This window comes from Salmo salar, chromosome 06 (genome assembly GCF_965601325.2).
Source record: "Salmo salar chromosome 06, fSalSal1, whole genome shotgun sequence".
Classification (NCBI taxonomy): domain Eukaryota; kingdom Metazoa; phylum Chordata; class Actinopteri; order Salmoniformes; family Salmonidae; genus Salmo; species Salmo salar.
This window is the reverse complement of record NC_138296.1, coordinates 37,026,398-37,035,988: the sequence shown is the minus strand read 5'-3', so window position 1 is coordinate 37,035,988 and position 9,591 is coordinate 37,026,398. Positions and strand designations below refer to the sequence as shown.

The window sequence follows — 9,591 nt, the reverse complement described above, 5'->3', positions numbered from 1 at the left end:
CTGCAGGATTCCTTAGGGCCTTTCAACAGCACACTGCTTCTGCCAAGTGTCACACGGGATTTAAGTGCATATTTTCAATTATTAATTTCTTTAATTCTCATTTAGTTATAGACCTTTTCCTAAATGTGGGATGGGGTAGGTGCATGTCTGGAATCAACATTTCTTTGCACACTTAATTAACAACAATCAGAAACAAACCTTCAATGAGCTTTGTAGAGTATTATAGCTCTATTATACTCTATCATATTAGTGCATGTTACATTGAGCTCATTACACAAATGCCAATGTGCTGCACTCTACTGGTAAAGTCAGGGCCCAACATCTTAGAAATATACTGCTCAAAAAAATAAAGGGAACACTAAAATAACACATCCTAGATCTGAATGAATGAAATAATCTTATTAAATACTTTTTTCTTTACATAGTTGAATGTGCTGACAACAAAATCACACAAAAATAATCAATGGAAATCCAATTTATCAACCCATGGAGGTCTGGATTTGGAGTCACACTCAAAATTAAAGTGGAAAATCACACTATTGGGGGTGTCTTGCTTTTGCCTATAATTTCCACCTGTTGTCTATTCCATTTGCACAACAACATGTGATATTTATTGTCAATCAGTGTTGCTTCCTAAGTGGACAGTTTGATTTCACAGAAGTGTGATTGACTTGGAGTTACATTGTGTTGTTTAAGTGTTCCCTTTATTTTTTTGAGCAGTGTATATGAAAATGATCCTCCTTTTCTGATCCAGAGAGAAGGGCAAAGTCATGAAAGTGGTTGCTCAAGTAATCAGACTCTAGTGACTCAATGTTTAATTGTTATCTACAGGTAAAACATTCCAAGTCATAGTCAAGTGAATGTATGCTATGATAAATTACAATCGTTTTTTATCAGTTTGACAGGTCCATATGCAGTGATGTAAAGTACTTTAAAGTACTACTTCAGTAGTATCTGTACTTTACGTCATAATTTATATTTTTTTACAACTTTTACTTTTACTTTACATTCCTAAGGAAAATAATGTACTTTTTACTCCATACATAGGGCGGCGCACAAGTGGCCCAGCGTCGTCCGGGTTTGGTCAGTGTAGGCCGTCATTGTAATTACGAATTTGTTCTTAACTGGCTTGCCTAGTTAAATAAAGGTTAAATAAAATAAATAAAAAATACATAAGTATATTTAAAACCAAACATTTTTAGACTTTTACTCAAGTTGTATTTTACTACGTGACTCTCCCTTTTACTTCCGTCATTTTCTATTAAGGTATCTTTACTTTTACTCAAGTATGACAATTGGGTACTTTTTACACCACTGTCCGTACGTTCTGAAAATAGTTCTGAACATGAATGTGGTCAATGCATGAACAGAACCCTCTCATAGCCACGCCTTGAATCTGCACGCCCCCGCTAATAAACCAATCAGAGCTTAGTCAAAAACTACGCGACTGCATGGGAGAGACACTAGAAAGCAGCCATAGGGAGTGGTGAAAAGAGAGAAAAAAACGAACAATGCTGCTGCACAAAAAAACATATATTTGAAGTTCATAGTAATTTTCTTCCCACTATCATTTACATTTGGTTCCAGACATACCATTAACATTTTCTTTTATACTAAAAGTGGATCAAGGTCCATTTCCCACACTCAAAATGGCGACAGAACCTAACCATTCCTGACCTACTTTACGCAGGCAACCGTGTTGACGTTAGTCCTCCTCTACCTTGTCAATTTGGAAAGGACTACGGAGGCCTGGGTCACGGATCTCCAGCACTGTAAATTACAGGTCAGTCTATGTATTGAAGTTAGCCAACATATTTGAGACATTGATGAAACAGTAAGTTTGTGCTCGTGTCAAGTAAATAAACTCGATACTATGCTTTTACAGCTTGATACTAGAACAAGACTGACTTTCAAGCTAGTCTAGCTAACGTAAACCTTCTAATAGTATTAACTGATCTGCCTGCAGTAGACATTTTAACCTCAACTAACGTGGCGAGGTGTGTTAATAGCTGCCAAGTTTCAGTTGCCTGCAGATCGACATTTATCTAACTAGCTACCTTGCGTTAGCTAGCTAGCTACTGTATAAATAGTTGGGATAGCTACTAGCTAGTGCTAATGTTATCTTGTGTAACAACTTGTCTGCCAACCACCACATCTCTCTTTCAACATTCTCGAAACTAATCACGACTCATTTCTCCTCTCAAACTATCCTATGCAGCTACGTGAGTTCAATTTGCTAGTTGCTTTCTCCACCTGCTCTCTCAAATTACATGATTGTTAAGTTATAACCTATTATGTCTTTGAAATGACAACTATTTGAGTTTGTTGCATTGTTTTATGGATTATTTTCTTCTAATAGAAATCTAGCTACCCATCATGGCACTGAGAAGCGCTGTGTGCCGTCTGCTGGTCAACCCCCAGAGATGTGCCATCATTTCAGCATCAAGATCACAGGGATCAGCAGTGTCTGCACAAAAAGGTATAACATTACTCAATAATGACCTTGCCATCATGAGAACACAATGGTAGTAGTTTTACAAAGCCATTCTTACAATCATCATGCCTCTATTTGTCAGGGGAAGTACTCAATCTGTGTCCTTTCCACAGATGCAGAGAAAGCTAGTGAGAAGAAAGCTAAAGCACGTATGTCGATATCAACTCCTTTCAGATCAATCATATATATATTGCCCTTCTATTATTTTTGGGGTCTGATGAATATTCAGTTGTGCTTCTCTGCTCTATGATCCTTCTCTACTGAACCACCAGCCAAGGTTCAGTTTAACTGGCGGGATGGCCTGGAGCTGGAGGGTCAGCTGACTGAGGAAGAGATCATGATCCGAGACTCATTCCGTGATTACTGTCAGGACAAACTCATGCCCCGCATTCTGATGGCCAACAGAAACGAAGGTGGGTCTGACTTTTGAGACACACCATCACCCAAGCAGGGCCCATTGAGCTATTCATGCCAATAACCTAGGAAGGAACCCTTAAGTATCAGTTTTGCCATTTAAGTTGGAATGTCAATATTATGAATTTCGTCCGTTATGCAAACCATGTCAACATAACATGCTTTTGTCTTAGTGTTCCATCGAGACATTGTGTCAGAGATGGGGGAGCTGGGTATCCTGGGCCCAACCATTAAAGGTGAGTCAATACCTTTGCGATCTGGAGGGTGGCCTTGCTGATATCATGGACAGTAATGTTTTGAGAACATTCCAAGATTTGAAATACCAGGTAAATCATTTTTTCTATATTTACAACTTAGGTCAGCTATGCTGCCTATGGAGTCCCTTGGGAAACCCAAGTACCGAACCTTCCAATTATGGGATTTATAAATAATTATCTGGGCTCTCGAAAGGACTCATATCTATAATATATAAGCAACTTTTGGAAAGCTCATTCTGAGCTAGCTATTAAAACAGTTTGGTTCACAGATCTTGTTGAATCTGAACAACCCTTTAACTGGAACAGAATATGGGAAAAAATGTCATCCCGTAATCCAAACCATCAATTTATAAATTTTTAAGTTTGTTCACAGACTGTATTTAACGCCAAGGAAACGTTTTATGATAAAATTGGCCCCAACTCCATATGCTGTGGGAGTGCCCTGCAGTTAAATGCTTCTGGGGCAAAGGTACAAGTGCGATGTGCATGAATGTAAATATTCCATTTTTGATGATAGCTCCTTGAATCTCTCAATCAATCAGAGATGATTCCTGGCTCTTAGATGGTAATCACCTCACTCTCTCCCAATTCGCCAGTGGATACAGTTACTGTTAGAAGTTAGAACATTAGAATTATTGACAGCGAGAATGAATGGTGCTACTCGAGGAACATTTGAGGCTTGGACAAATATACTTGACTCTGTAAACTGGTGAGCGGGATGGGAAGGGGTGGGAAACATGGTTGGCAGTTTTTTTTTTTATCACTTAAACTCTATTTCTTACAGTTTTCTTATTTTCATTTGAGTTACCGCCTACTGGTACATGTTTTATACATGTATAATTTGAAATGGATAATGTACCTGTAAACTCACCGGGGGTTATATCATTCTCTGAAAGCTTTCAAAGAGGGATTTTGTTTTCTGTGAAATGGACTTTGGTCATTTGGATCATAAAATGTTGATGGTGATTTGTTTTTCAGAATCAACTATATGTGTGATGCCAGAAGCATTTAAATATAGATAATTGGATGTAGATTCACTTAATTTCCTTTTAATGTAGTCCTACTGTTTGTTTGGAAGTTATTGCCTATGATGTGTTCTCTCTCCCTCCACACTTTGACCAGGATATGGTTGTGCTGGGACGAGCTATGTGGCCTACGGTTTGATCGCAAGGGAAGTGGAGAGGGTGGACAGCGGCTACCGCTCTGTCATGAGTGTGCAGTCCTCCTTGGTCATGCATCCTATCTACGCGTACGGTACCGAAGAGCAGAAGGAGAAGTGGCTACCCAGGCTGGGTAAGGAGGAGGGGACATCCACATCCCTTAGGCCTCATCGTAAATGACGCACAATCCTGTTTATATCTGGGTGTATTTGTCCTGTAATGCGTCCTCTACCTCCCAGCTCGTGGAGAGATCCTGGGCTGTTTTGGGTTGACTGAGCCCAACCACGGCAGTGACCCCGGTGGCATGGAGACCCGGGCTAAGTTCAACCCCTCCAGCCGCACCTTCACTCTCACTGGCTCCAAGACCTGGTGAGTAGGACTGGGAGACTGTACTTCACTACATAGTAGTGCTAGGGGAGGAAATCAATAGTTATATGTCGCAATATTATTTTTGAAGATATGTGTATATATATATATATATATATATATATTTATATTTATAATTTTTTTTTTTTTTGCCAAATAGTGCTAGTTGTCTGTACCTGCACCAAAACTCTGGTATTTTTAATCTTATAGCTTGTTCTCCATCTTCTTTTTAAATAGTGAGCCAACATGTCTTCAGCACTTATTTCCCTGACTGATCAAAACTAATTTTCTCATGCTCTCTCTTGTCTCTCTGCAGCAGACATATAGTGAGCAATATGTTTGGAACATAAAATTGCAATAAAATCGCAGTATTGAATCACAATACATGAGAATTGCAATACATATCGTATCGGCACCTAATTATCGTGATAATAGCGTAGCGGAGGTCCCTTGCAATTCCCAGCCCTACTACATAGTGACGGAAATAGTTCATCACCCCATGAGCATGAGGACTTCAGGACTTACTGGACAGAGATGTGTGTAGCTGGATAGCAGGCATTAGGAGAACCTTGATGTTTTGATGTGATGTACTCAGGGTTTTGAGTTTGAGCCCATGCAAAGAACCTTGGAATTGCTTCCTATAAATAGCCAATGGATCATATAACAGAACAAACACATACAGACCACAAACATTGATGAAAGCTACCTTTGTCTCAACACCTTGGAATGCATTCCTCTACTGACTGAAAAGGCTATCTATTCATGAAACATCAAGAATAGGCTACTTCCAAAAATTCTGAAGAATAGGAATATGTGCTTTCTATTATACAGAAATCTTCATTAGAGCATTTAAAAAAAAAAAATGTCATGTATTTTTCAAATAATAAACCCAAGATCAAGTGGTTTAGCTCTTATCTAAATTGTAAACAACATTTCACTCTGTATACTAGTCCACAGGGTGGTGCTGTTCACAAATATATTCATGCTTGGTACATGAATATTAGGTTCCCCTGAGTTCCCCTTTACTCTGGTTTCACAGAGTGTTATGATTCTGAACTGAGAGACGTCAGCAGTGACTGAACTGGACTTTGTGGTTGTATACTTAACCATTGAGTGCATTGGCCCTCACATTGCGTAAGCTTAACACGGAATAAATACATGTTAATTGGTAACCTGGGCCTGTAGTTCATGTTTTATATATTTGATGTAACACTGTTTCCTCTGGGGAAGTGCAGCTTCAACAACTTCAACCAAATGCTTAGTTTGACATTGAGTACGTAGTTCTGCTCAATTCTACCATCACGTCTTGTGAAACTTATGCAAAACTGGCCTCATATAAGCCCTAGAAACCAGACTCACTCTGTAGCATACTGATAAAATAGCTCCTCCCTAAATTACAATGCCTTCCCTCATCTCCTTCACCTTCGTCAGGATCACCAACTCCCCTGTGGCGGACATCGCTGTGGTCTGGGCCAAGTGTGACGATGGGAAGGTGCGTGGCTTCATCCTGGAGCGCGGTATGAAGGGCTTCACCACACCCAAGATCGAGGGCAAGTTTTCCCTGAGGGCGTCAGCCACTGGCATGATCATCATGGATGAGGTGGAGGTTCCTGAGGAGAACCTGCTGCCCAAAGTCTCTGGCCTGGGAGTGAGTAGAGGCCAGGATACCACTGTCATGTACGGACTTTTATGTGGATGGCCAGACTTTCTTACAATGCTGTTTTAATCTTGTTGGTATAAATGTTTTGTCTGTTCTCTTTGGCTCTAGGGTCCCTTTGGTTGCCTGAACAATGCCCGGTATGGCATCGCCTGGGGTTCACTAGGTGCTGCAGAGTTCTGCTTCCACGCGGCTCGTCAGTACACACTAGACAGGTGAGGATTCTGTGGCTACTATTGGTATGAGATGTTGTTTTGGATGAGCAGGACCGAGCAAAAGTCTGTAGCTCTTGAATCTTATTTTGTTTTGTCAGCTTTTCTGAGTGAACTTAAGATGTTCTGCTACTCATGATATTTATCTCAGAATCCAGTTTGGAGTACCCCTGGCCAGAAACCAGCTGATGCAGAAAAAGATGGCCGACATGTTGACAGAAATCACCATTGGCCTGCAGGCCTGTCTACAGCTGGGGAGACTCATCGACGCCAAAAAGTAAGAGGGAACTGGAAATGATGTGACATAATCGTCTTGTAGTGTGACACCACTTTTTAACAAAGAACTACACACCATAGTGGAAGTACAATTTCTGGTTGTTTCAGAGGGAATAGAACCTGAGGAGGAGACTTAGCTCATATGTCTTCTTCTCTCCTACCTCAGGGCAGCCCCTGAGATGATCTCTATGCTAAAGAGGAACAGCTGTGGGAAGTCCCTGGACATCGCCCGGCAGGCCAGAGACATGCTGGGAGGAAACGGCATCTCTGACGAGTACCACATCATCCGCCATGTTATGAACCTGGAGGCCGTCAACACATACGAAGGTGAGGAGAAAGAAGGCCATAACCAGGTCTAAGAGGATATGGATGTGTCATTGCTATGGATGTGGAAGGAAAACTGTTTTATCGTGGTATATTTCCTCACCAGTAGAGGTCAGTAATATGTCATTTACAATAAATAAATAGGTCATATGGGAAAACCATTGCATTTTCCAAGATATTTTCAAGGGGAAAAAAAATATATTTGCTCAACTTCAGCATCAGCACTGTTTAACTGTTCCACATGGTTCCTTATATTGTTTTCTTTGTCTTCCAGGTACCCATGACATCCATGCCCTGATTCTGGGCAAAGCCATCACTGGACTGCAGTCTTTCACTGTTAATAACTAACTGCCTATTGCTAGTGCTCAAACAGACCACTAACAGAAACCTCAAGTCAATCTGTTCCTTAAACGAAGGACAAGTAGTTCTACACTGCTTTGATGGCTTGTCTTCTACAGTAACGCTAATGTTTCCTCTCACTTGAGTTTGTAGGATATGGACTGGTTTTCTGGACAGAGATTAAGCTTGGTCCTGGACTAAAAAGCATGCTCAATGGAGAATTTCGATTGAAATTGCTTTTTAGAACAGGATTAGGCTTAGTTTGTGTCCGGGAAACCAGTCCTAAATCTTTATTTTATGCGAAAGACCAGGTCGGGTTTTAAAGGCAAGTCTATCATCGATCTCATGGATAATTCATGAGTGTAATTATTTCAATTTGAAAAACAAAGCTATTTTTCTACTCTGTCATAAAACCCTAGTACTTACTGGTTTGTTTGGACAATTTCTGACTACAATGTGGAAGTTAAGATGGTTTAGAATGAATCGCTTGTTTCCTCACAACATTTGTAGTAAAATGGTTGTTGGACAAACATTTTAAAATGAGGTCAAGATCCATACTTAAGTCCTGAGTTTTTAGAACTGTGATGGTACTAATGACCAGTTATTGGTAATTGAATGCCAAATAAATGATACTGCATTTAATGTTAGTTAAAAAAAAAAAAGTCAATCAGTTTAAGTTAAAGTAAATAAATTAAAACAGTTTAAATAATCATGCCATTGCTTTTTTGTAATTGAATAGTTGTATTTGTGACTTACCATTTAGGCAGATCAGAGATTTGTATTTTGGGGTAGAAGACAATGAATGCTGTTTGCACTTTATTAAGTTTGCTCTCCTCAGAACTCAACCAGATGTAAATGTTATGGATGGTTTGAATTGCACTGTTAAAGGTTAATTCAAGCTTTTCACAAATAACGCTTGCAGTACTTTCATGGTCATTGCAATTTCCTTTTGCTGGCAAAGTAATAGTGTTGTAGTAATGCTCACTATCTAATGCTAAATTAGTCTCTTGTTTATAAATGAATTGTCATCAACAGGTGGTCCATTTAATCCAGAGTGGTTGGGGGATTTTTGGATTACTCATCTTTCATTTCGTGGTAGTGTTTTGAATGTTCCTATTTTAAGTAACATAAAGTGAATCAAAAAAGATGGGGGGGGGGGGGGGGGGTTATTCCATGAAGTGTATTTTGCGTCCTTTTGATATAGAAATTGTGCACCACTATTGAATTTTAAAAGCCTGTTACATTAAATGAAGTGCCCTTTAATATAGACCACATGGAGAATTCAATCAATCAGATTTCTATTATGAATAAAGACTTGCTAAATTGCCTAAATTCAGTATGTTGACATGCCCCTCTGTGACGTCTGGAAGACTTTAATGCACTTAACCTCAATGTCTCAAGGTTTCACCATCATTGTGAAGCTGTAGTTATTTTGTTGCTTTGACAAGGTAATTCGCAAATATTTATTTTATGTGATTAATCATCTGTACATTTTAAGGTCAACACTTATGTGAACTGAACTCGTTTTCTCAATTTTTTCTAAACATTGAACATCTAATTGTCAAATCATAGTGTAAAAGCAGGTTCTACTCTTTTTGACCATTTTCTGGTGTTTTGTGATGGAAAACTGAGTGGGTCGAGCATAACACGTCAACCCTGTTACCCATGGATAGACAGGCTAGGAATGTTTTAATTTAATTTGTTGGGTGAAGCTTGCATTCAATTGCCACTACACACAACAAGCTTCCATTCCCCCTGTCACAAGGGAATTTATGGCAGCTTTAAGAAGTCGTCAACCCTGTTACTTTATTTGGCACTTCATATGCACTTACTATAGTAATTATTTTTATTTAACGTCTTGTGATAGAAAAACTTTTTTTAATGACATTATGACAGCATGTTAAATGTATATATATTTTTTTAACAAGTTACACTTCTCCAAAGGCACTTAATTGGTGGACTGACCCATAGGCATTAAGGTGAATGTTTTGGATTCTAAACTGGGCACAAGCGTATATTCTGGCCCATGAAATATGTTCTATAATGCTATTTGGTCATAGGTATGAACAAAAATATCCACACTAGTTATATA

At 39.2% G+C, this 9,591-nt stretch overlaps 1 protein-coding gene across 2 annotated transcripts; it reads left to right on the top strand.

The window, feature by feature from the left end:
- Positions 1-1,628: 1,628 nt before the first annotated feature.
- Positions 1,629-8,835, top strand: LOC106607075 (glutaryl-CoA dehydrogenase, mitochondrial). Of its 2 annotated transcripts, none has more exons than XM_014203664.3 (12): positions 1,629-1,783; positions 2,360-2,479; positions 2,608-2,643; positions 2,767-2,907; positions 3,082-3,144; positions 4,288-4,458; positions 4,565-4,694; positions 6,123-6,339; positions 6,460-6,563; positions 6,712-6,837; positions 7,003-7,163; positions 7,435-8,835. In XM_014203664.3, the coding sequence occupies exons 2-12, from the start codon at positions 2,377-2,379 to the stop codon at positions 7,506-7,508; spliced, it is 1,326 nt and encodes a 441-aa protein (XP_014059139.2). In that variant the 5' UTR covers positions 1,629-1,783; positions 2,360-2,376; the 3' UTR covers positions 7,509-8,835. The 2 variants fall into 2 exon arrangements, with proteins under 2 accessions (XP_014059139.2, XP_014059140.2); XM_014203665.3 differs by having other exon boundaries at positions 1,743-1,834.
- Positions 8,836-9,591: the final 756 nt, after the last annotated feature.

Coding starts and splice junctions, on each gene's coding strand:
- LOC106607075 (XM_014203664.3), top strand. CDS start 2,377: ATGGCACTGAGAAGCGCTGTGTGCCGTCTGCTGGTCAACCCCCAGAGA. Junction 2,480..2,607: donor AGCAGTGTCTGCACAAAAAG/GTATAACATTAC, acceptor TCCTTTCCACAG/ATGCAGAGAAAGCTAGTGAG. Junction 6,564..6,711: donor CGTCAGTACACACTAGACAG/GTGAGGATTCTG, acceptor TATTTATCTCAG/AATCCAGTTTGGAGTACCCC.